Source organism: Pectinophora gossypiella, chromosome 1, assembly GCF_024362695.1.
Source record: "Pectinophora gossypiella chromosome 1, ilPecGoss1.1, whole genome shotgun sequence".
NCBI lineage: Eukaryota > Metazoa > Arthropoda > Insecta > Lepidoptera > Gelechiidae > Pectinophora > Pectinophora gossypiella.
Window position 1 is genome coordinate 1,498,448 of NC_065404.1, and position 22,646 is coordinate 1,521,093.

The 22,646-nt window shown below is 37.3% G+C and overlaps 1 protein-coding gene across 2 annotated transcripts in view; it reads right to left on the bottom strand.

Moving 5' to 3' along the window:
• Nucleotides 1-19,024: 19,024 nt before the first annotated feature.
• The window catches only part of LOC126369869 (arrestin homolog), a 164,945-nt gene continuing 161,323 nt past the window's right edge, over nucleotides 19,025-22,646 (bottom strand). For both annotated transcript variants that reach the window (XM_050014561.1, XM_050014498.1), the window contains exon 8: nucleotides 19,025-21,098. In XM_050014561.1, coding sequence (XP_049870518.1) covers nucleotides 21,000-21,098 — 99 coding nt within the window. In that variant the 3' untranslated portion in view covers nucleotides 19,025-20,999. The remainder of the gene's footprint in view (nucleotides 21,099-22,646) is intronic.

The following is a 22,646-nucleotide window of genomic DNA, read 5'->3' on the forward strand; positions in this document are numbered from 1 at the left end:
ACTTCACTACATAGTATAAAACAAAGTCGCTTTTTCTGTCCCTATGTACGATTTCAAAATTTCGAAATCTTTAAAACTACGCAACGGATTTTGATGCGGTTTTTTTAATACATAGAGAGAGTCAAGAGAAAGGTTTATATATTATGTATAATAACATCTATCCAATAGTGAAGAAATACTGTTATTTTTGTGGTTTTTAATGTGATGTCGTAAATGATTTCATGTTTTCCTCAGCATTGCAACCGAGCGAAGCCGGGGCGGGTCGCTAGTACTTTTATATGCGCAAATGTCAAATTGCAATATTGCTTTTTTTAAGGTGAATTGTTTCGATGTGGCCTTTTTAACCCCCTTTCAAGATCGACCATATCGCTAATCGCTCATTTCCTAGCACCAATGGAATGGTTTTTAAGAACGCTTCGCAAGTAAACATTACTTATTGGTTTTCCTCGTCGTCGGGGCATTGTCATTCGCTTGTTTCTTTAAATTGTCTCGCCATAGCCCGTATCCCTGAGCAAATAACATTTCGTTTTTTCCTTCATAAATGTCATGGAACTGATATGCCGTAAGTCCGTTTTTGGTTTCTACCAAATTGTCATAAATAACAATGGAAAATGAACGGAGAATTATATTGTCATGATTTTCTGTCGTGTCATGTATCATGAGCCATGATGTATTATTTATTTATTTATTTATTTTATTTATTTATTGATAACTATCATCAGCGGACGAGTGGAGTATAAATTATAACAATGTCGCTTTTGTGTTCAATGAGACACCTTCCAGAGTTTCCTTAAAAACAATGTAGTTGGGGCTGTACAGTTCTTCCCTTGCTAAATTCAAATTCAAAATATTTATTTCGGAAACTAGTCTATATTTTGTTAGTAACAGAAAGCTTAACCTAGTATTAGTAACAGACGACAGACGACAACATAAAAATAAACCTTCTAATTTCATGGATAACAGACATATTCATCTTTAACGTTGGTTTTGGGTATCAATGATGACGATGATGACGTTATTGAACCCAGGCACAATTACATCTTCTACCGATTATTATTCTAATGAAAATAAAAAGAAGCTATATAGGTAGCAACATAATACTATACATAATGAGATCCAAATGTCAAGCGACAATTATATTTGTATATGCTTTTGAGGAGCTCGGTGGCGCAGCGGTAAACGCGCTCGGTCTACGATTGTTGAAGTAAAGCAACTTTCGCAAAGGCCGGTCATAGGATGGGTGACCACAAAAAAAAAGTTTTCATCTCGAGCTCCTCCGTGCTTCGGAAGGCACGTAAAGCCGTTGGTCCCGGCTGCATTAGCAGTCGTTAATAACCACCAATCCGCAGTGGGCCCGCGTGGTGGTTTAAGGCCCGATCTCCCTATCCATCCATAGGGAAGGCCCGTGCCCCAGCAGTGGGGACGTTAATGGGCTGGTGATGTGTGATGTGATGCTTCTGCCATTTATATTGTATTTTTGAATAATTATGTTCGGCTCGGCCACTGCTCGGATTGATTTACCCCAAAAACAATACAGTTTTAATTATATTGTTTATATATGAAAACTGTATTGTTTTGAGGGACGTAGCCTGAAAAGTCCCTTATTAAACAAAAATATCAATATTTAGGAACAAACTTTAAAAAAAAAACATGTCATGTTTTTTTTGGAACAAAGTTTACCTATGCTACGTTCGTAAATGATTCAAATTACTGTATCGGTAGGTATGTTAATACAACTGCATATCAAATAAGTTCGCATGTAAATTCTGTGTGAAAGCCAGAGTCAATAAATGGACTAAAAAAATAAATTGCGTGTGAAAAATAAATAGAATTTTATTTGTATTACAAAATGATTTCATTTCGCAAAACCAGGTGCAGGTTTTTGTTACAAATACAATGGTATTTTACCAATGTAACAAATGTAAAAACGTGATGGTACAGCCATCTAGCCAGTGACGTAATACATGGCATAAAGCAACCACTTGCCCTAACAGTGCACTGAGAAGTAAGCCTACAACACAATACAAAAACTATTTTTGTACACAAAAAACATTAACACAATTACTAACAAATAAGTAGTACAAAAAGCGGTGTTATGGCTAAAGTTGCACTTACTTTAATTACGTTTTAAAACATTCATTATATTTTGTCACATTTATACCTAATTGTATTTTTAGCAGGTATTTTGTGTGTAATTAAGATTTAAAATAATTATTGTATTGCTATTTAAATCCTATTTATATATTATAACTCCGGAGGCAAGCAAAAATTACGTTGTGGTCTCTAGTTTGGTTAGGAAATTACAGAAATGACGTAGGTTCAAACATGTTAAATTGACTTTCAACAAGTTTATCCCTGATAATAACGTTGAATAAATGATTCTGATTTCTGATGAATAACTTCACTAGGTTCTTATTCATTCACATGTAATTATAACAAATTTATTAAAATCGGATAGCTATTTTGAGCTACGTTGAAACATCCTGAAGTATGATAAGCTACAAGTTGTCCGAAATGAAGATGATCCGTGCTTTGGAAGGCACGTTAAGCTGTTGGTCGCGGTTCCTACTTACTGGTGTAAGTAAGTAGTCGTTACATGAGCCATGTCAGGGGCTTTTACCGGCTCAGTAGTAACCCTGACACCAGGGTTGATGAGGTTGGTACTCCACCTCACAACCCACACGATAGAAGAAGAAGAATACTAAAGGTGATTAGGACTGGGTGTCTTATACATTTTTGCCTATGTTATGTTTTGTAGCCAAACCTGATCTGACTATCACACAGAAAACAAGAGAACACGACATATCCCAACATCCATACGTATCTACTAATAGATATTATTGTGGTTTAGTTAAACCGACTGATTTTCGAACATGTAATTAGCTAATAATTAGATAAATGAATTATCGTTTAAGAAAGGTGATTTGTTACTATAAAGTTTAAATTAACTCGAAGAGTTCGCCAGCTGTTGACTTTATTTTGGACGAGATTAAAGGTTGTCTTGAAAGTATTGTTTGTGTTTCATTTGTACCATCCATCTTGCACAACGTGTGTGTGACTGTGTGTCGGTACCACGCATGCTCCGGAATAACTAACAAATAAACTCGGAAAAAACCGAGTAGCAACCCGTTGATTCTCCCTAGCTGGACTACTATATAGTACTTTTTTTTGACGTGACTTATTGTAGATTTGCCGCAAATGGCATTAATTACTTGGCCGGACTAATGGGGAGCGCTGAAGGCTCTTACCCGGTACCACGTTTAAGACAACACGCCTGAGGATGCCGAGTTGGGAGCGAACCTCGGCTCATGGCGTCGTCGGAGAGGAAAAATATTTGAAAGAATTAATCGACTCTAGTGGGTCGATAGCGATAAGCGCTGATTGAGGGAAACCGTCGACCACGCCGGCGGGGTCAGTATCGAGGTCCTGAAGTGTTTGGTGTCGCGAGCTGATTGGCTGCCTCTATAGTTAGAGTAATCGCGTCGTCGGGATCGTACATTACGTCCTTCGGACGCCGATACTTTTCAGTACCGTCCCTAAGCGGGATGTATTCGGAAGTTTATTTAGTACACTATTGCTAATTATATCAACAAAATCTACACAATCTCTACATTCACGTGTATACCAAAAAAATAGTATAGGAAAGCATTAGAAGTTGAGCTAACGCTAGTAATTAACGGTAAGTACGTAATACCCTCCAAAAACCACAGAAAATAATTACGACTCTGTGAAAGTCAAGATAATCTTCTAATGGCAGTACAGGTAAGGAATATACTATTCATATTTCTAGACTATGTAACTTAAATAAATAAATAATAAATTATTTTTGTGGAGGAAGCAAAAGAAATGCGTCAGGATCGAAGCAAATGGAATTCTATGGTCTCTGCTTACCCCGGTGGGTAATAGGCGTGAGTTTATGAATGTATATATGCAAATTAAATTCATCTTTTTTGGGGTTATGTATAACACGTTTTTTTACAATAAAATACCAGATAATATTTTGAATTAGTCAGATAATTTTAAAGCTCATGCGAAGCTTACTTTATGTAAAAAAGCTTATTTATTATAAGACTAATAATTACCTATATGATAAATTTTCGTGGTATTAAATGTGTTCCTCTAGTTATTAAACAACTTGTAATGTAAGTATACCAACATTGATTTACAAGATGTGTTGCTGTTGCAGTTTCTTATCATTTCTTCTCCTCAGCCATAACTCTTTCCGAAATGACGTAGATTCAAAAATATTAAATTGATCTTCAAGAGAAGTGTGTCAGGATCGAAGCAAATGGAATTCTATAGTCTCTGCTTATCCCGGTGGGAAATAGGCGTGAGTTTATGTATGTATGTATGTATGTATGACCTTCAACAAGTTTATCCATGATAATAACGTTGAATAAATGATTCTGATTTCTGATGAATAACTTCACTAGGACGTCCTTAATCATTCACATGTAATATAACAAAATGATTAAAATCGGATTGCTGTCTTGAGCTACGGTGAAACATCCTGAAGTACATATACTACTAAAACTCTATAACGGAAAGCAAAGGAAAGAAGGGAGGAAAGGCGTAACCAAACCTTTGGTAACAGTTATGGTGGTAGTGTGAACCGTATTTGGGTAAAAAATCCACTGGTAAGATATACTTATGTTAAATTTTAAATAAGAAACTGAATACAACAGCCCAAAACACGCGCTAATAAGAAAGCAACAAACACAACAACAGGACTCATATTGTATGCTATTTAGTTTCATATTCAGCACATGAGTACCCGCTACTCTTCTAATTAGGGAACATTATCACACAACCCGCGCGGACCATATAAAAACATAAACGGTATGCGGCAGAACACCCCGAAATCCGTTGCAGGCTCTAAATAATTAACTTGCATGCAATTCAGAGAACAATAAAGTAGCTGGTGAATTCTCAAGACGGCACTGCAGTTGTACCGAGCGTGGCGAAGCATGTTGGGGCCATGAAAGCAGAGACGCAGAACAGAGCGGGTTATGTAAGTAGGTAAACAGCAGAGAGGCGTGGAGTGGAGCGGGTTATCAATCAATCAATAATACTTTATTGCACAACAACATATACAAAGGACATAAACATACGAATAAAACATAAGCACAATAGGCGGCCTTATTGCTAAACAGCTATTTCTGCCAGGAAACCTTGGGGTGAAAGAAGAGTTAGGGTGAAAATATCATCCTACCAAAAACACGTTTGATGAAAATATCATTAATCGATGAGAGAGCGTTCTTATAAGCTCATTCCCCACTGGCGCTGTGGCCGCCGCTTGGGCCTGCTTCCAAGTTGCCGACTTGTACGCACATTGTCTAATGAATTATACGAGCCGTGACTTGCTTCCTTCCTCACTACAATTATAGTCAAAATTTTGTTGACTCTGCTCACTGGAAACCGCACAATACGTATAAGACGATTCTCACACTGCCCCGCTTGAAGCGTAGCGCGTGGATGCGTGTTCTTCCGTTGCTTGTAAGTATCTCCGTTTGTATAGAAAACACGCACAGTCTAACACACAGAAAATGCATCCGCATGAACGCGTGTGGATGCATTTTCTGTGTGTTAGACCGTGCGTGTTTTCTATACACAAATCTAAAACAACCGTCTAAAAATTTTACATTGGCCAATAACAAGACAGAATTAAGTTGACAGCACACGTCAAACGGTTTGCATACCAGCGAGATAACTTTTTGATGCGCCCGGGTTATTCATTCATTTACTCATTCTTCCTAAACTTAAGAGCTGTCAATCATCCCTCCCTTTGCTTTTTGGCGGATAAGAAAAAGACAGGTATAACTTAAAGTAAAATTAGGAGGTGTCTGCAGGAATCGGGGCCAATATCAACTCAAAATTGTGGTCTGAATCCCCCAAATATTTCGTTACGGTGTCACTAACATTCTGTATATCTACTTAGTCGACGCCTAAAGAATAGCTGGGAGCATTCCTATAACTATTTCTTTTTTGACGTGACTTACTGATTTTCCGACAGTGACTAACTGAACGAATGTATCTAATATAAATCTTGTAGATCAAACTTTACAAGAAAACATTGTCTGTGTGTTATAAATCGCATTACTTACTAATACTTAAGTGAAAAGGTTAGACGTGTATCAAAGACATTTCCGATCCGTACACCTCCGCCTCATCCATCTTCATTATCCTCACGAAAGCACGAAATGTATCATTGGGCACAATGAATTATCACCCAGAGATACAGATTTTTGGGGCCCCGTACGTCAGTAACATAATAGAGAAGTTCACGAAAGTCCAAACAGGGGTAGTCAGAGGTACATCAATCGCAAGATGAACCAAGTATCTACACATCACGGAGCTTTCTGTGAGACCCACATATCGCCGTCTATAATGCGGTAAAATAAATAGATTTTCGTACGCTCTTTTTAAATTGGCGAAGATAAGCTCAAGACAGACCGCAATCACGACATATTATGCGTATGTCGAATCTATCCTTAGATATGGGCTTATAATCTGGGGGAATAGCATAGATGTGGGTAGGGCACTTATCGCTCAAAAGAAATGCATACGAGCAATATGCGGCGTCAAGCCGGATGACTCTTGCAAACCGCTATTTGAGGCTTTAGGGATCCTTCCACAACCCTGCCTGTATTTATACGAAATGGCAAAATTTGTAAAATGTTTTCAGGGTCTATATTATGATCAAGTTAAAGATGTCGTTAAAACCAGTAATTTGCGAGATATGAACATACTGGTTATCAGAATTGTCCCAAAAACTAAACGCTACCAGAGGAATTGTCTTTGGATAGGCATGATAATTTAAAACAATATACCAAACGCAATAAAAGAATTACCTACTTCAAAAATTAAAAAAACATGTATATAGCTGGCTTGTTTACCATAAATTTTATAGCGTCAAAGAATTTTTATCCCATAAAATATTGAATTGGAAAAATGTGGTGTAAATGATATAAATGATAATTATTGGAATTTTTTCTAAACTGTTACAATATTTGCATGCTATTGTCGATAGCTGATAAGGAGGGACTTTTATGAACATCCATCTATTAACCCTTTTCAAAAGCAAATAAAGAATATTACTATTTCTATTCCTATTTCAAGCCAACTGTGTTAGTGAAAACTGCACGCAAGATAAATTAATATGAGTAACTAATTGGTGCAAATCTACCGGGGTTCGAACCCGCGCTCCCCGTTTGAGAAGCATGCCGGAGAACACCACAGTCATGCAGTCTTCTCAATAGTTAATAGTGCGCACGTAAGTATTTAACTTTAATATTTTGAGATAGCATAGTCTTGCAGAAATCATCAATTTTAAAAAAGGAAAACAGAGATCGAACTTTGACAACAAAATCAACAAGAGATGTGTTTATGCGAACATATATTATAGAGGTAGTTTCCAAAACAAACTGAAACTCGCAACGCACAACATAATACACAAAGATAAATATACAAATTATACAATTGTAATTAATATTATACAATAAATGAAGCATAAATCAGTGAAACAATCGTCTCAAGACGCAACACACCCGGAAACGCTAACTAACATACCATTATAAATTAATTCCGCCTTTAGAGTATCGTAAACAATGGGAGCGCGAACAAAACCCATTCAGCGAAACTTGGCTGTGGAGAGCCCGCCAGCCGCACGGCTTCGGCGCCAACTTCTCAATGGGCTGAGAATCTGCCAGAGATGGCGCTCATGTGCCAGGGGGCCTCTGCAGGCCTAGCAAGCTATGTAAGCGCAACGCAACGCGAAGAGATAAAGTAAGGTCGTTGGTACACGCGACGATGTTTTTCAAGATGTCGCATTCCAAAGGAAATACCTTATTATTGTACGTATATATTGCTTATAGAAGAGTAAAGAAAAATAAAAAATCAGACACCTATTTTCATAAGAAATGAGAAAATTTATAGTTTTTAACAACATTTATATGTGACATATTCAAGTCGCGAGTAAGTCGCTGCGTGAACAGGGAACCTTAACTCGACTGTCAAACACAACCCACGCTTTGACATTTGCTCGTTCTACTTGCGCCGTTAGCATGCTACGCCTGCTGATACTCCCACACACTGCGTCCACCAGGGTTGATGAGGTTGGTTATTCACCCGACAACCCACAAGATAGAAGAGAAGAAGACTGCGACAATTGGCAATCGGTTCCGCAGTTTTTCGCCGATTTTTGGTGCCCCCTTGAAAATTATATTAGATAATCCAAAAAATCTCTTACGAGATTTGGGCTCACGATCTAGAAGCCTTGGGTACGTGGGTTTGATTCCCAGTGGGGACACTTTTAACAAATAAAACGCGTTGTGAGACCGTCTCTTGTTTGGTCAGAACGTTGCATACTTCTTCCATCGTGTGGGTTGTGAGTTTGTGAGCTGGAGTACCAACCTCATCAACCCTGGTGTCAGGGTTACTATTGAGCCGCAAAAGGCCCCTGACATGGCTCATGTAACGACTATACTTACATCAGTAAGCAGTAACCGGGACCGGCACGATAAGCCGTTGGTCCCGGTTACTTTCGGACAATCTGGTGATCAGCCAGTAATGTCCTAACCAAACTAGGGACCACAAAGTAATTTTTGTGATATGTTCCCACCTGGAATCGAACCCGGGACCTCCGGATCGTGAGCCCAACGCTCAACCACTGGACCACGGATGTCGTTTGTTATTGCATACTGAAATCACCTGATTATGCAAAAAATAAAACGATTCCGTATTTCGGTAGGCGCATTCAGCAGTCGATCCCGGCTGCGTATTTAGACATGCTATTTCAGTACATCCCTGAAAGCCGAGATGAACAGGAGTAGAATTTCTAAGCGCAAAACGCTCGGAAACCCTACTCCAATACGTCCCAGACAGTGACGAACTGGAGTAGGATTTCTTAATACGCGTCCCGGCTACTATTTATCTATGTAGTTTGGGACCTTTGGCGGTTGAATACCAACCCTGACACCGGAGCTGATGTGATGGTCATTGATCTCACAACACAACCCATACGAGACAAAAATGCCCCTTATTTAAGACGATTACCCCATATTTAAAACGGATACCCCATATTTAAAACGGATACCCCATATTTAAAACGATTGCCCCATATTTAAAACGGATGCCCCATATTTAAAAAGAATGCCCCTTCACCCCTGAATGCGACCCTGGTACAAAGCTCAAGAGCGGCTAGAGCGAGCCGCAAGTTCCAAGCCTCGCCGGCTTCACTACTTGGAGCACAACTTGATTTGTTTGACGGAACGCTATTGGAATCTGAAACAATGCCCTGATACAATACCTGCACTTTTCTTGGATCCAAAACGCAAATATCGTCACATTGACGAAGCTCACGACTATGCCAATTGAGGTAGTCAGAGGTACATCCATCGCAAGATGAACTAAGTCCACACCTTATCAAGCTTTCTGCTAGACAGGTGAGCCATATCGCCGTCTAGTATAATGTTCGAGCCAGATGTATTAGTGAAACTCAAAAAATTGGGTATGTGAGGTATTTTTGAAGATATTTTTTCATATTTTTAAATTAGTTGTTATTTTTTTACATTTAACAAAAAATATATATCCTAAAGTAGGCTGAATCACGTTTATACCTTTGCCTTTGCTTAGTTTGTATAAAAAAATTATAATATTGACATTTTGTTAGGGGTAATGTGCCCAAACTATAGGCAATCCCTAAGAGTACTCAGGCCGATAGATACAAATATAAGATTTTGTTAATTGTTCATTTCTTTAATTTAAGTTCGTATAGTTTATGCTTCAAATAAACATGACGGGGATTAGTAATCCTCATTATTATTGAAGTTACTTCATTAAGTTTGTTAACCGCACCACAGATTATAATAATTTTTATTTATTTGCATTCGGCATTTGGCAACTATAAATTGGGGAAACAGTACCTTTAGAGGTCACATGAAAGTCAAAGGAATACACGATTATTGCAAAAATAACACCATCCGGCTGATATAAGAGCTAAAAATGGAGTAAAAAAGCTAATTAAAACGAAATCTAAAAATAGTTTTGGAATTAACGCAACTTTTTTTCTCTTACATACCGAATTGTTACTGAAATATCACTAATTGTATTGAACTAGACGTTCTTTTTAATACCTAGTAGGTACATAGTCATAAGTTGTGCAATGTCTACAGGGTTCGTGAGGTCATCGACATATCAACCCACGAAGAAGATCACAAGACAACTCGCTCGCAATCGTAAAATATAAAAGTCGGTAGAAAGACATTGTACCTAATTTAAACCCCGAGTTTAGTAGTACACAGCTGCGAATTTTATCCCCCGAGCTGACTTTAGGTATACAGTCTGACAATTTCATAGCAAACAAAATAAACGTTGATGACATCATGTTTTAAATCCACTCTGATCACGACAGTATTAGCTTTAAAGCCGTGCTTAAACCACCAAAGTATTTCAACGAAGAACACCCCCTTGCTTAATCCAGAGAATTTACCCTCTCCTTTATCCTATAAGCCACAAGGTCTAAAGTCTAATGAAGTGGGTGAAATGTGTAAGTTTGTAATAAGGTACGACATGACGACTGTCGTAACTGCGACCGCAAAAATGAATCATAATAGCCTCGACGTAAGGGCGTAAAGGATTTGCGGAATCTCTAAATTGTAGACGAAGTAGATTATGCTACAGCGGCTTAAACAGACCGCGGCAAATACTCAAGTCAAATAGTTATGTAGCATGGATAAAAAAAAGCACTTAATACTTTTTAATTTCATACAACTTTTTCTCCCAAGAGATACCTACTTGAAAGGCAAATAAAATCTTTTTAAAGGTTACTTAACTTTTTTTTGCTGCTACTTTAGAACCAAATACCGCCTGCGAGTTGGTCTTTTTCGTAATGGCGAGTTATGCTTATGTTCAATGGCTGATCCACTGACATGTTGGAAAATTCTAAATTTTCATTATTTATTGCATTCCATGTAGTACAATGTGGTGTTACATAGGCTGAACTATAACATGGACCCTGTAGGGCACAGCAACGTTGAAGGGAAGAGAGAAAGAGTGTATTAAAATTAAAACATCATTAAAAAAATCGTTTACAGTATAATAGCTCTTTTTAATTAGCATTGTTTTTAGATTTTTTATAAATAAGAAGACATCAAAAGCGTTAAACTAATTGCGATTGCAAATTTCAAATAAAGAAGAATAAAGTTAAGTAATCTAAAACCTGAAATGTTGGGCTGATATACTTAAATAGGTAGGAATACAAAGTACTACACAAAGTAACAAAAGAAATGAGCTCCAAATTAGTAACTTATCATCTCCCTAGCGTCATCCCGTCCTCCTGAAGATTTGACAGGTCCGCTTTTTAACAAAAGCCATTGCCTGCTTGACCTTGATCCGAAAGGAAAACCACAACAATACAAGTAAGGTCACAGCGAAAATACGTTTCTCGGGTAGGTATGTGGGTTTCCTCACGATGTTTTCCTTCACCGCGGTTTGCGGTTTAAGTTCGCACTGTAAATCTACAACCTCTCAAGTAAATTTATACTTAGTGTTAGAAAAGAATCGATCGATCTATCGTTTGATACGTCACTATGCTAATGAACGTCACAACACTAGCTCACATACTTTGACACATCTAATTCTAACCGCGCATTGAGACATTGTATAACTGGTCGTTTTGTTTAATATTAGTTACCTAATATTATCCCGAAATAGCTACCTATAACGAAAAAAAAAGTTACGCCACAGAAAGATATACGTAGGTATACAAGTATGTATATGTGTGTCGTAGATTTTACATAAATAAACTTTTTTTTCCCATTAACCCATTAACGTCCCCACTGCTGGGGCATGGGCCTTCCCTATGGATGGATAGGGAGATCGGGCCTTAAACCATCACGCGGGCCTAGTGCGAATTGATGGTTATTAACGACTGCTAATGCAGTCGGGACCAACGGCTTAGCGTGCCTTCCGAAGCACGGAGGAGCTCGAGATGAAAACTTTTTTTTGTGGTCACCCATCCTATGACCGGCCTTTGCGAAAGTTGCTTTACTTCAACAATCGCAGACTGAGCGCGTTTACCGCTGCGGCACCGAGTTCCTCCAATATCTCCTCTAAAATCATAATACAAGTATGTACGAGTATTATATTCATCCTTTCCCTAGCATCATCCCGCTTTCACAAGGTCCGCTTATCTAACCTGAAGATTTGACAGGTCCGGTTTTAGGTCGAGTTTTATATGAAAACAAATAATCATCCCGGTGGGGACAAATCACAAAACTCACTATGTGATCCCCAGTTTGGTTAGAACATTACAGGCTGATCACCTGATTGTCCAAAAGTAAGATGATCCGTGCCTTTAGAAGGCACGTTGAGCCGTTGGTCCCGGTTACTACGAGTACTTACTGATGTACGTAGTCGTTACACGATTCATGTCAGGGGCCTGTGGCGGCTCAATAATAACCCTGACACCAGGGTTGATGAGGTTGGTAATCCACCTCACAACCCACACGATAACAAGAAGATCATTGTTATACCATGACAAAAAATAATGAGTGTAGTTAAGTTTAGTAGGTTAAGTGTGTGTAGTATAATTCAATTTATAGGATGTTAGTGGGTGGAGGGTAGTTGTTGTAAATGCTGGTACTTAAACAAAATTAGGGAATTAGCGCGACGCCAACAAACTACGGTTGTAGTTTGGCGATAGTATTAAAATGTATATGTATGTAATTTTGTTTATAAATAAATTTAAAAAAAAAACTAATACAAACAAAGCTGTTATACAAATGAGTAAGTACCGAGATATATTCCGACACCGCTTCAAGTTATTTACGTACAAAGCCCAAGTAAAATTTGAGCCCTCATCCGATACAATGTATTTTCGTTGAAATGAAGAGGATACCTGCGGGTTTTGTTATGGAACAATTAAGCTCTCGTGTATACTCTCACAGTAATTAGAGGTGACCTAAATCCCTGAGAGGCCTATTATTCAGTTCAAAAGGAACGTGTAAATACTACGTACTCAACAAGTGCGTTTCCTTTGAATTTTTGGTAGTTCAAGGTTTTTTCACAAGGCAAGCTGTGAGCTACTGTGGTAGCTGATGTATATGATGTGGACTGTATTACTATTTATAAGAATGAATAACAAATACTTAGCTTATGAGGGAGTTATTTACATAACATAACATAACAAATACTTTATTGCACAAACAGGAAAAAAACAAAATACAAAACAAATGAGAAATAGAATTAGTACAATAGGCGGCCTTATTGCTAAGTAGCAATCTCTTCCAGGCAACCTTTAAGTATATTAAATATAGAATATTATGTAATATAGCGGGATAGTGCAGCATGGGAATACTTGTACATATAAAAATAAATACACTTTCGACTACATAAACTACATAATAATAATACACATAATTATAATTGTTATAATAAATAAATATCACTACTTAAACTACTACATATACTATGAAAGAAAAGGAGTAGATAGATTATGAAGATGAAGAGGAAATAGAATAATATTTAATGTATTTTCACCAACAAAAACAAGACGAAAACAAGAATAAGAATAAAGGGATCAGCTTATAACTTAGAAGTCATAGCGACCTCCGCCAACCGCGTCGTGTGTCAAATGAAAATCACCCTATGTCATGAAGTCAGGAAGAGTCCTTATGGGTGAACGTCAGATCAAGAGTACTCTAAACCGGCGAGTATGCATAAAGTCTTTGATGTCAATGGAACAAGCGAAGATGTCGTTTCAGGATCGTAGTGTTATTCCGTGGTCCCTGCCTACCGCAATGAGAAATAGGCGTGATCTATAAGGTCAATTTCGCCCACGCAGGATGTCTCTTAACGGTTTTATCACAATACATGCCCGGGAAAATGGGTTAAAAATGGGGTAAAATGATTCCGTGCTTCGGAGGGCACGTTAAGCCGTTGGTCCCGGTTATTAGCCGTAAAAACACCTCCACCAACCCGCATTGAAGCAGCGTGTATACTCCATACCCCCTCCGGTTAGCGGGACGTATACAGGCTGTTTATGTATGTTATGTACTGTAGCAGAGTACAAACTCTGCACATACTGGCCTTTTGTTCGGACCATCATCATTTTAAATTACGAAATTCTCATTCCATTCCATTCGCATTTCCTTTCATTCTACTCACTTTTGACTCACTGCATCCCCGACCTTCATTAAAACAACAAGTATATTATACTGTTCAGGGCCGTCCCCTCTAATTCTTGATTTTTTTGTGAAGTGTGTAATATTGTGAACTATGTATATTCCTATCCTGTTTGTGAAGTGTTTTTAATAAACTGTATATATTCCTGCTTGCTGTTGCTTCTACTTTATCATCGTCATCACCAATCATTCCCCTACTCTGCCGGCACGTCGGGATACCATATCCTCACCACCCAGCGTGCCGCAGTACTTTTTCCACGACTCTAGTTTCGCTTTTAAGTTAAAATGGTGCTATGAGTGGAAATGGCCCACAAAGCTAAATAAAACCTGTTTGCTCTGCGATGTTTGCCGTTCAATCACGGACCGCGGCACAATCATCGACATTTTAATTCAATTCCCCCACTGTTTGCGTACTATCAATCAATGCAGAGCCAGTTAATATCACAATGACGGACTTTCCAAGCTTCGTTCCTCAGAAACATCATAGATGGCGCTGTACAGAATTTCCTTCGTTTAACCTTCTAATTAACCGCCTCCGTGGTCCAGTGGTTGAGCGTTGGGCGCACAATCCGGAGGTCCCGGGTTCGAATCCCCGCGGGGACATATCACAAAAATAACTGTATGGTTTGGTAAAGACATTACAGACTGATCACCTGATTGTCCAAAAGTAAGACGATCCGTGCTTCGGAAGGCACGTTAAGCCATTGATACCGGTTACTGGACATATCACAAAAATCACTTTGTGATCCCTAGTTTGGTTAGAACATTACAGGCTGATCACCTGATTGTCCAAAAGTAAGACGATCCGTGCTTCGGAAGGCACGTTAAGCCGTTGGTCCCGGTTCCTACTTACTGATGTAAGTACATAGTCGTTACATAAGTCATGTCAGGGGCATTTGGCGGCTCAATAGTAACCCTGACACCAGGGTTGATGAGGTTGGTAATTCACCTCACAACCCACAGGATAGAAGATTTCTTGGATAACAGATGTATGAATTTCTCTTTGTTTTTGGGTATAAATGATGACCCTTTTTATTACACCCCTGGGTGTGTCATAATTACATCTTCCACCCATTATTATTCTGATAAAGAGAAGCAATATGGGTAGCAACAAAATTCCGTACATAATGTGACCCAAATATCAAGCAACAATATTTTTTATATAATGCTTCTGCTATTACATTGGTATTTTGGAATAATTAGTCCTAGTATTGATAATAAAAATTACACGTCACAGATATTACAAAATTAAATTATTACGGAATTCAATTACATTAAAATATATTATCAGTTACGTCATCAAAACTATAGAATGCCTGAATGAATTATATACCCGAGTAATGAGAAAATAGGTTATTATCACGTTAAGCTGTACAGCGCCATCTACATGTTTTTGGTAAAGTCCTTCATTAAGTAGTCATTTCATTCTAGTACACATGTTAATGTGTGTAGGTAGATATAAATCTTAGTAAATGCCTAAGAAGTAAAGCTTTGAACCCAAATTAAAGGATATATTGGTAGGTAGGTAAATCAATTCTTATAAAAAAAAATTAATGAATAACAAAGTTCCGTAGCCATAACCTAAAAAGGCAAAATTATGTGGTATATGTATAACGTAAAGGTTTTAAGTTTTAAACAAGTTCATACTATGTAATAGGGTATTTGACCGGGTCAAAGATAAATTATAAAAATAAAAATTTTAACAAAAAAAACTGTCTTCAAACGCAAAACTAAAAATCAATTAATAAATTTACTTCGCACAAAGTAATAAATACGTATTTTCAATTGGTTAATTAAAAAATTTTGAAGTCGGTGCCAAGTAAATGCTACAACAACCCTGGGAATATCTCCTTTCCAACAAAAAAAGAATTATCAAAACCGGTTCATAAACGACGAAGTTATCCGCGAAGTAAAATTATTAATTTCATAATTTATTAAAACCAAAATAAAAATAACTATTAGGTCTACTCCATTATTTTCGTGTTCCGAATAGTTTCGAAATCGGTCAATCCGAGCAGGAATAAAACTCGATCGCGTTACGAAGCACCATGGCGTACTTTCTTAATTTAACAAGATTTTATTGTTTTTAATCTATATACCGCACCGCTGTGCACGAATGTACAGCTAAACAACCGCCAAGTTTTCGTCGCATTTTTGTTTGAAACGCGGTATCTAGGTACCTAGTTGTATATTAAATCATATCATTATCAAAATATTGCACAGAACTAAATTTCAATGGGGGTTTCAATGGGTATATCAATGGGGTAGTGACATAAAAGATAATGTGATAAATTCGTGGGTAGGTAAATAAATTCTAATAGAAAAAAAATACAAAGACAACCGAATTCATAAGATAAAATTATGTAGGTAAATACACCTAAAACGTAAAGGTACACAGTATGATTGATACCTATTCAATACCGACGAGCACGATGCACATTTGCGGGTAGTAACGTAAAAAAAGATGGGCCCTGCAAAGATTTTCTAAGATTCCGAAATATTGTAAAATCCTACCTTCGAACTCGTTCTAGCTGTTTGTGTCCTGCGCCACCGCTCACCACCTAGTCGGCGGAGTCCCGGGCGCATGCTCCAGTAGGCACCGGCAGATGACGAGACAGTCCTGAAATTTGAATAAAGTTTAATAATAGTCTTTACACCACTTATCCACATAAATATTTGTTATTTATATCACTCACGTCAATTATCGCTCGTATCGGTTGCGTATTTTAAGAAAAATATATTTTTCCGGGCAGTTCGTCGCTTCTAGAAGACCACTGAAGACAGGCGAAGTTGCTCGGCGAGTGTTGCCAGATAATTGACTAATGAAATAATCTAAATATCGATATGCCTTTACGATAGTATCGATACTTTTAATACATGTAGTAGTCTATGTTGACAGCTGTTAACACACATTAGGTCTACTCGAATTATTGATTACTATCAACTTTAGCAACAAGCAACATTAGTATCTTAATTAATAACTGGATATAATCGCTTATTGCAACATAATCGATTTCACTATCGATATAATCGATCCTATATAACTATTAGATATTATTCGATTAAAATCGATAATATATATTATTAGGATTTTTAGTATCGATAAGCATATCGATATTTAAATTATTCAATGGCTCAATAATCGATTAATTGATAATAGATTATTTGGCAACACGTTTCGGCGAGAACACTAAAGGCGCCACTATCGCCACTGCAGCAAACCAATCCTGGCTTGTGATTAAATGGAACGAATATGAATGTGGACAAATAGGGACAAATACACTGCCGTTGGTCGAAATTTTAACAGTTCCAAATTGAGAAAACTTTATCGCCTACTTGAATGAATAGCGCGAAAATTTTAAAATTGAATAAAGAACGTGCGGTTACGAAACATATTTTTTTTTTTTGTTAAATTTGCCCCAAGTAGGACCAGGCAAAGAAACATACCCATACAGCCTGGTCAAATTAAAAAGTGTAATTACTTATGCACAAATAAAAATCAGCGCTTCCGAGTTTAAATAATTATTTATTTACATAAAGAAATTCTTATTCAGACATATTCCTGATTCAGTTCAGAAACTAATAGGAATAAGAGCAGAATTGAACTATTGCCGATTAATTGTGTTGTGACTCGAAAAGGAAATCGTTGTCGGCCGGGAGTAGTGCGGATGCAGCTCTTTAATGCAGGGTTGAAGGTTTCTGCAAGCGACGTGCTGGGACAAAGCGCTCTTCATCCTCTTGCACAGTCTTATTCTGTACTTCGCAAGGATCAAAATAATGTATTTGCCTGGGTCAAAGATAAATTATAAAATGATAATCTAGAAATAGAAGCCCATCTAAGATGATCCCAAATTAATACTCATTTTACTTTTCGAATTAATTTCAAATTTTATTTATGAATTATGTAACAATGAGTACGACGTGTGACCGCTATTTGCCGTAAAAGCATCGCAAGAGAAAATTAAGAATCTCGGAAATGTGGGTTTCCTCACGCTGTTTCCTTTCAGAAATCAGAATCATTTATTCAACGTAATTATCATGGATAAATTCAAATACTTACAAAAATATCTTTTTTCAGTAGGTAACATAGTTACACTTTGAATCGTCAATTTTTAAATAACGAACGTCTCATCCGCCTAAAACTACTGCAGCTTCTAACTTCTCACAAACTTGTTAATGAGCAATTTCACATCTTTGAATCTACGTCATTGCGCCAGGTGTAATGGCTGAAGAAAAGAATTGACAAGAAACTGACTATAGGTTCGTTACAAGTTACTTAATACTTACCTAACATTTTTTTTGTAATTTCCGATATATTGAGCTAAATAAATACTCAAATTATAAATTAGTGCTCAGAATAAGCATTCCTCCAGATTCAATTCTAAGAGTTGAACTATTTGCTCGCCACTCCAATCTGCTCTCGAAGCGTTCTGATTAAATCATGAAACGCTTAACTTAATTAATGTCAACAGATCTCAAGCCGGAAAGTTCACGACTACTAATTATCAGGAACCAATACGGAAATAAAAATCTTATATAAATAGTAAAATAATTTATTTCAACACTGATTATACAGCAATAATATACTGATAGTATGTTGAATTAGAAATGAATATAAAGCATGTGAGACTACAAATCATAAATTTAAATCAGGGATGTTAGGGAGCTCCGTAACCGTAACCGAATCCGAAATAAAAGTTTCTGATAACATTGGATAGGGGCAGAGCCTAATTGAGACACGTTATGACAAGTTGTTTTGATCGGCTGGCCGCTGCCAGTGCCGACACACAAGCCGGGCGCATGGTTTGTTTTTTTCTTTTGTCGTCTTAACATTACATAACTTGTCGTTATAAATAAGACCACTTTATTACCTATTTGTATTTTACTTCTGAAATTCTGTAACCGTATCCGGTATAATGATCATTCTTAAATCCGTATCCAATCCGTATCCGAAAATTCATAATAATAACATCCCTGGTTTAAATGAAGGACTTTCCAGGCTACGTCGACCAAAAACAATATAGTTGTATTTTCTTATTACTCGGGTACATAATTATTCTAAAATACAATGTAATTGTTACTCGATATTTGTATCACATTTTGTATATAATTATGTTGGTACCTATATTGCTTCCCTTCATTTAGATCAGAATAATAATGGATGGAAGGTGTAATTGTACCCGATTTTAAAAATAGGGGTCATCATTTATACCCAAAAACAAAGATAAAAGATGCATGTGTTTAATATGCATTAAATTAGAAGGTTAAACGAAGGAAAACCTGTACAGCGCTATCTATATTGTAGTACTTATTATTCTTTTTTCTGTGTTCTTAAATTAAATAAGCATGAAGCAACACCTACAATGTTATCTGCTTGCTCCCAAAAGAGATGCAAAGGATAATTATATAAATATCACAAACGGAGATAATATTAGACTTACAAGCAAGACACGAAAATTAAACACAGTAGGTGCCTATAGTAGGTATACGATTCATTGTAGTAATTTAGAAGAAAATATTACACCTAAGCATTGACTTAGAATTTTTTCGCGATTTTAGTTTGAAAAAAGAATTAGATAATATCGGTATCGAGATTCTTCTCACTAGTTATTTGAATTTTCTATTTTATATTAGCTTGAACTTGATTTAAAAAAAATAACCTTGATTCTTTCTTTAGATATAATTCAGAACAGTAAAGGAGCTGATTCCAGTACATACCATTTAATTTTATTTTAAGTCATACCTGTCAATTTGTTATCCGCCGAAAAGGAAAGGAACGGGTAATCGACAGGTATAAAATTTATAGGACACATGTCAATTTTAGGTAGAATTTTAAATAACCCTTCCAAAATTGTATATTGGCCGAGATGCCTATTTTATTCGCCCGAGTTATTCATTCATTCATTTTAAAATTAACAATTATCACTCATCCGTCCCTTTCCTTTTCCGGTGGATAACAAAATGACGGGTATAACTTAAAATAGAATTAGGTGGTGTCTGCAGGAATCAGGGCCAATGACCTGCCTATTTTATTAGGTAAGTAAATGTAATACCTTCCCATCATAGTTTCAAATATCGCTGCACAAAGATAATAAAATTAGCATAGAGTAAAAGACATTCTCCCTATCCATCCATAGGGAAGGCCCGTGCCCCAGCAGTGGGGACGTTAATGGGCTGATGATGATGATGATGATGAGAGTAAAAGACATACTGGTGCTGATTCGAACAGACACTTAATTTTCTTTTAAGTTATACCTGTCACTTCTTATTCGCCGAAAAGGAAAAGGACGGGTGATTGGCATTGACAGCTGTTAATTTTAAAATGAATGAATAAAGGTATCTCGCTGGTACGCAACCCATTTGACGTGCGATGTTGTATCAATACCGCGGGTTATACACCAACGCTTCTAAACACAAAACTTTGAAAGTATTGTTTAGGATTTCTACTTAAAATTGACGTGTGTTAATTTTTATCCTGTTGATTACCCGTGCCTTTCCTTTTCGACGGATAAGAAAGTAACAGGTACCTAAAGAAATTACGGGTACTTATAACATAAAATAAAATTAGGCGGTGTCTTTAAGAATCGGGGCCTATGACAATCTACAGTGACAGTAGTAAAAACATATGTTGTTGTTGTTTAAATTCGCCTTATATAAGGCAGGCAAAGATCTGAGGACCATACAGCCTTGACTTTAGTAATTTAATGGGATTAATATGTCACCTTATGTCAATCCCATGCATATTTATAACTGTCACTGTCAATTGACAATCGTTTACAATTTGTCTATGGCCCCTGTAGTATGTTGTTCAGGTGGCTAGTAGACCTCGACGCTCTCCTGATGATGCACGGTGTCCTGGCGGAACATCTCCACGTCGGCCTGGCTGTCAGCGTGAATCAACTTGGCTCTTCCGTCCTGAAGCAACATCCATATTGCAACATTAATCAATTAATGTTTAGTAAAGTACCTCTTTTCGTTATTTCTAGAAAGCATTTTTTAAAGTGTTTGGTGCAAAAAAAACAAAATGATGCCGATTCGAACTTAATTTTAACTTACTCGTAATTTGATAGGACTAAAACTAGTTACATCCCTTTCTTGCACGTATTGTAAATACAGGACAAGACTAGTTTAAGAGCTGTCAAAATAAAATTAGGTTAAGTTTGTGTTCACCCGAATAGGCACCATTCAATCACATTTAAAATATTACCCACACTAATGCTAACGCTGCCTGTTTGTATCCTGCAGGTACCGATATGCGGTTGAGAATTTGCACATATTTTTTAGAACCGGACTGAGAGCTTATATTGTCTATAGGATAGGATTTTTCCTTAGTCAAATTACTCCTTACTGTTTTGTCGTGTTGTTTAGTCCTTACTGTTTATGACCTACGACTTTGTAGAGGACTTATGTTATCACACGCGGCACGTACTTTCTATCCCCTTTTCATCCCCTTAGGGGTGATTTCCAGGATAAAAACTATCCTATGTTCTTCCCTAAGTTTCAAACTATCTCCATACCAAATTTTATCTAAAACAGTTCAGCGGTTTTAGTGTGAAAATATAAAAGGCAGACAGAATTAGTTTAGCACCTATAATATTAGTGTGAACATCCTCTATAAATTATGTCCTCTCTAAAGGTGATAGAATATCTGGGCGACAAGCTTATTTTCACATCTGAGACCTTTCACGGCTTGAGTGAATAGGCATTTGCTAGGTAAGTGTGATCCACTTTAGTATATCGTCACTTACCATCAGGTGAGATTGTGGTAAAACGGGAACCCCTATTATTATATAAAAAAATATATAAAGTAAACTATAATTAATAAATTATAAATCTGTTTGTTAATAATTAGATGGCGAAAACGTCTACCCACCTCACAGCGAAGTCTCGTATTGATAGGAACGACGTAGGCGTCCCTATAGAAACACTAGTCTTATTTGCAATACTATAGACACCCCGGACACTTCATACAAAAACCATCCGTTTAACACACTACACATTAACGTTGTCGTACAGTCATGAGCAATATAATGTACCCACTTTAGGACTCTGTCGCACTAACATATTTGACATTTAGTGAGATTACAGTTCAATTTGTCAAAAAAGTTAATGTGACATGGTACCAAAGTGTATACATATTAATGCTCGTGACCGTACACGCGCATCTGTGTGTGACGGCTTACGCCCATACGATTGCTGACTAAAGTACGACCTAGAGGGGGTGAGGAAACCTAGCTTAGCCGCTGGTGGGGAGCGGAGACTTGCCGTTCTATGCGTAGTATTATTCCTTATTCCTCGAGCTCCTCCGTGCTTCGGAAGGCACGTTAAGCCGTTGGTCCCGGCTGCATTAGCAGTCGTTAATAACCATCGATCCGCACTGGGCCCGCGTGATGGTTTAAGGCCCGATCTCCCTATCCATCCATAGGGAAGGCCCGTGCCCCAGCAGTGGGGACGTTAATGGGC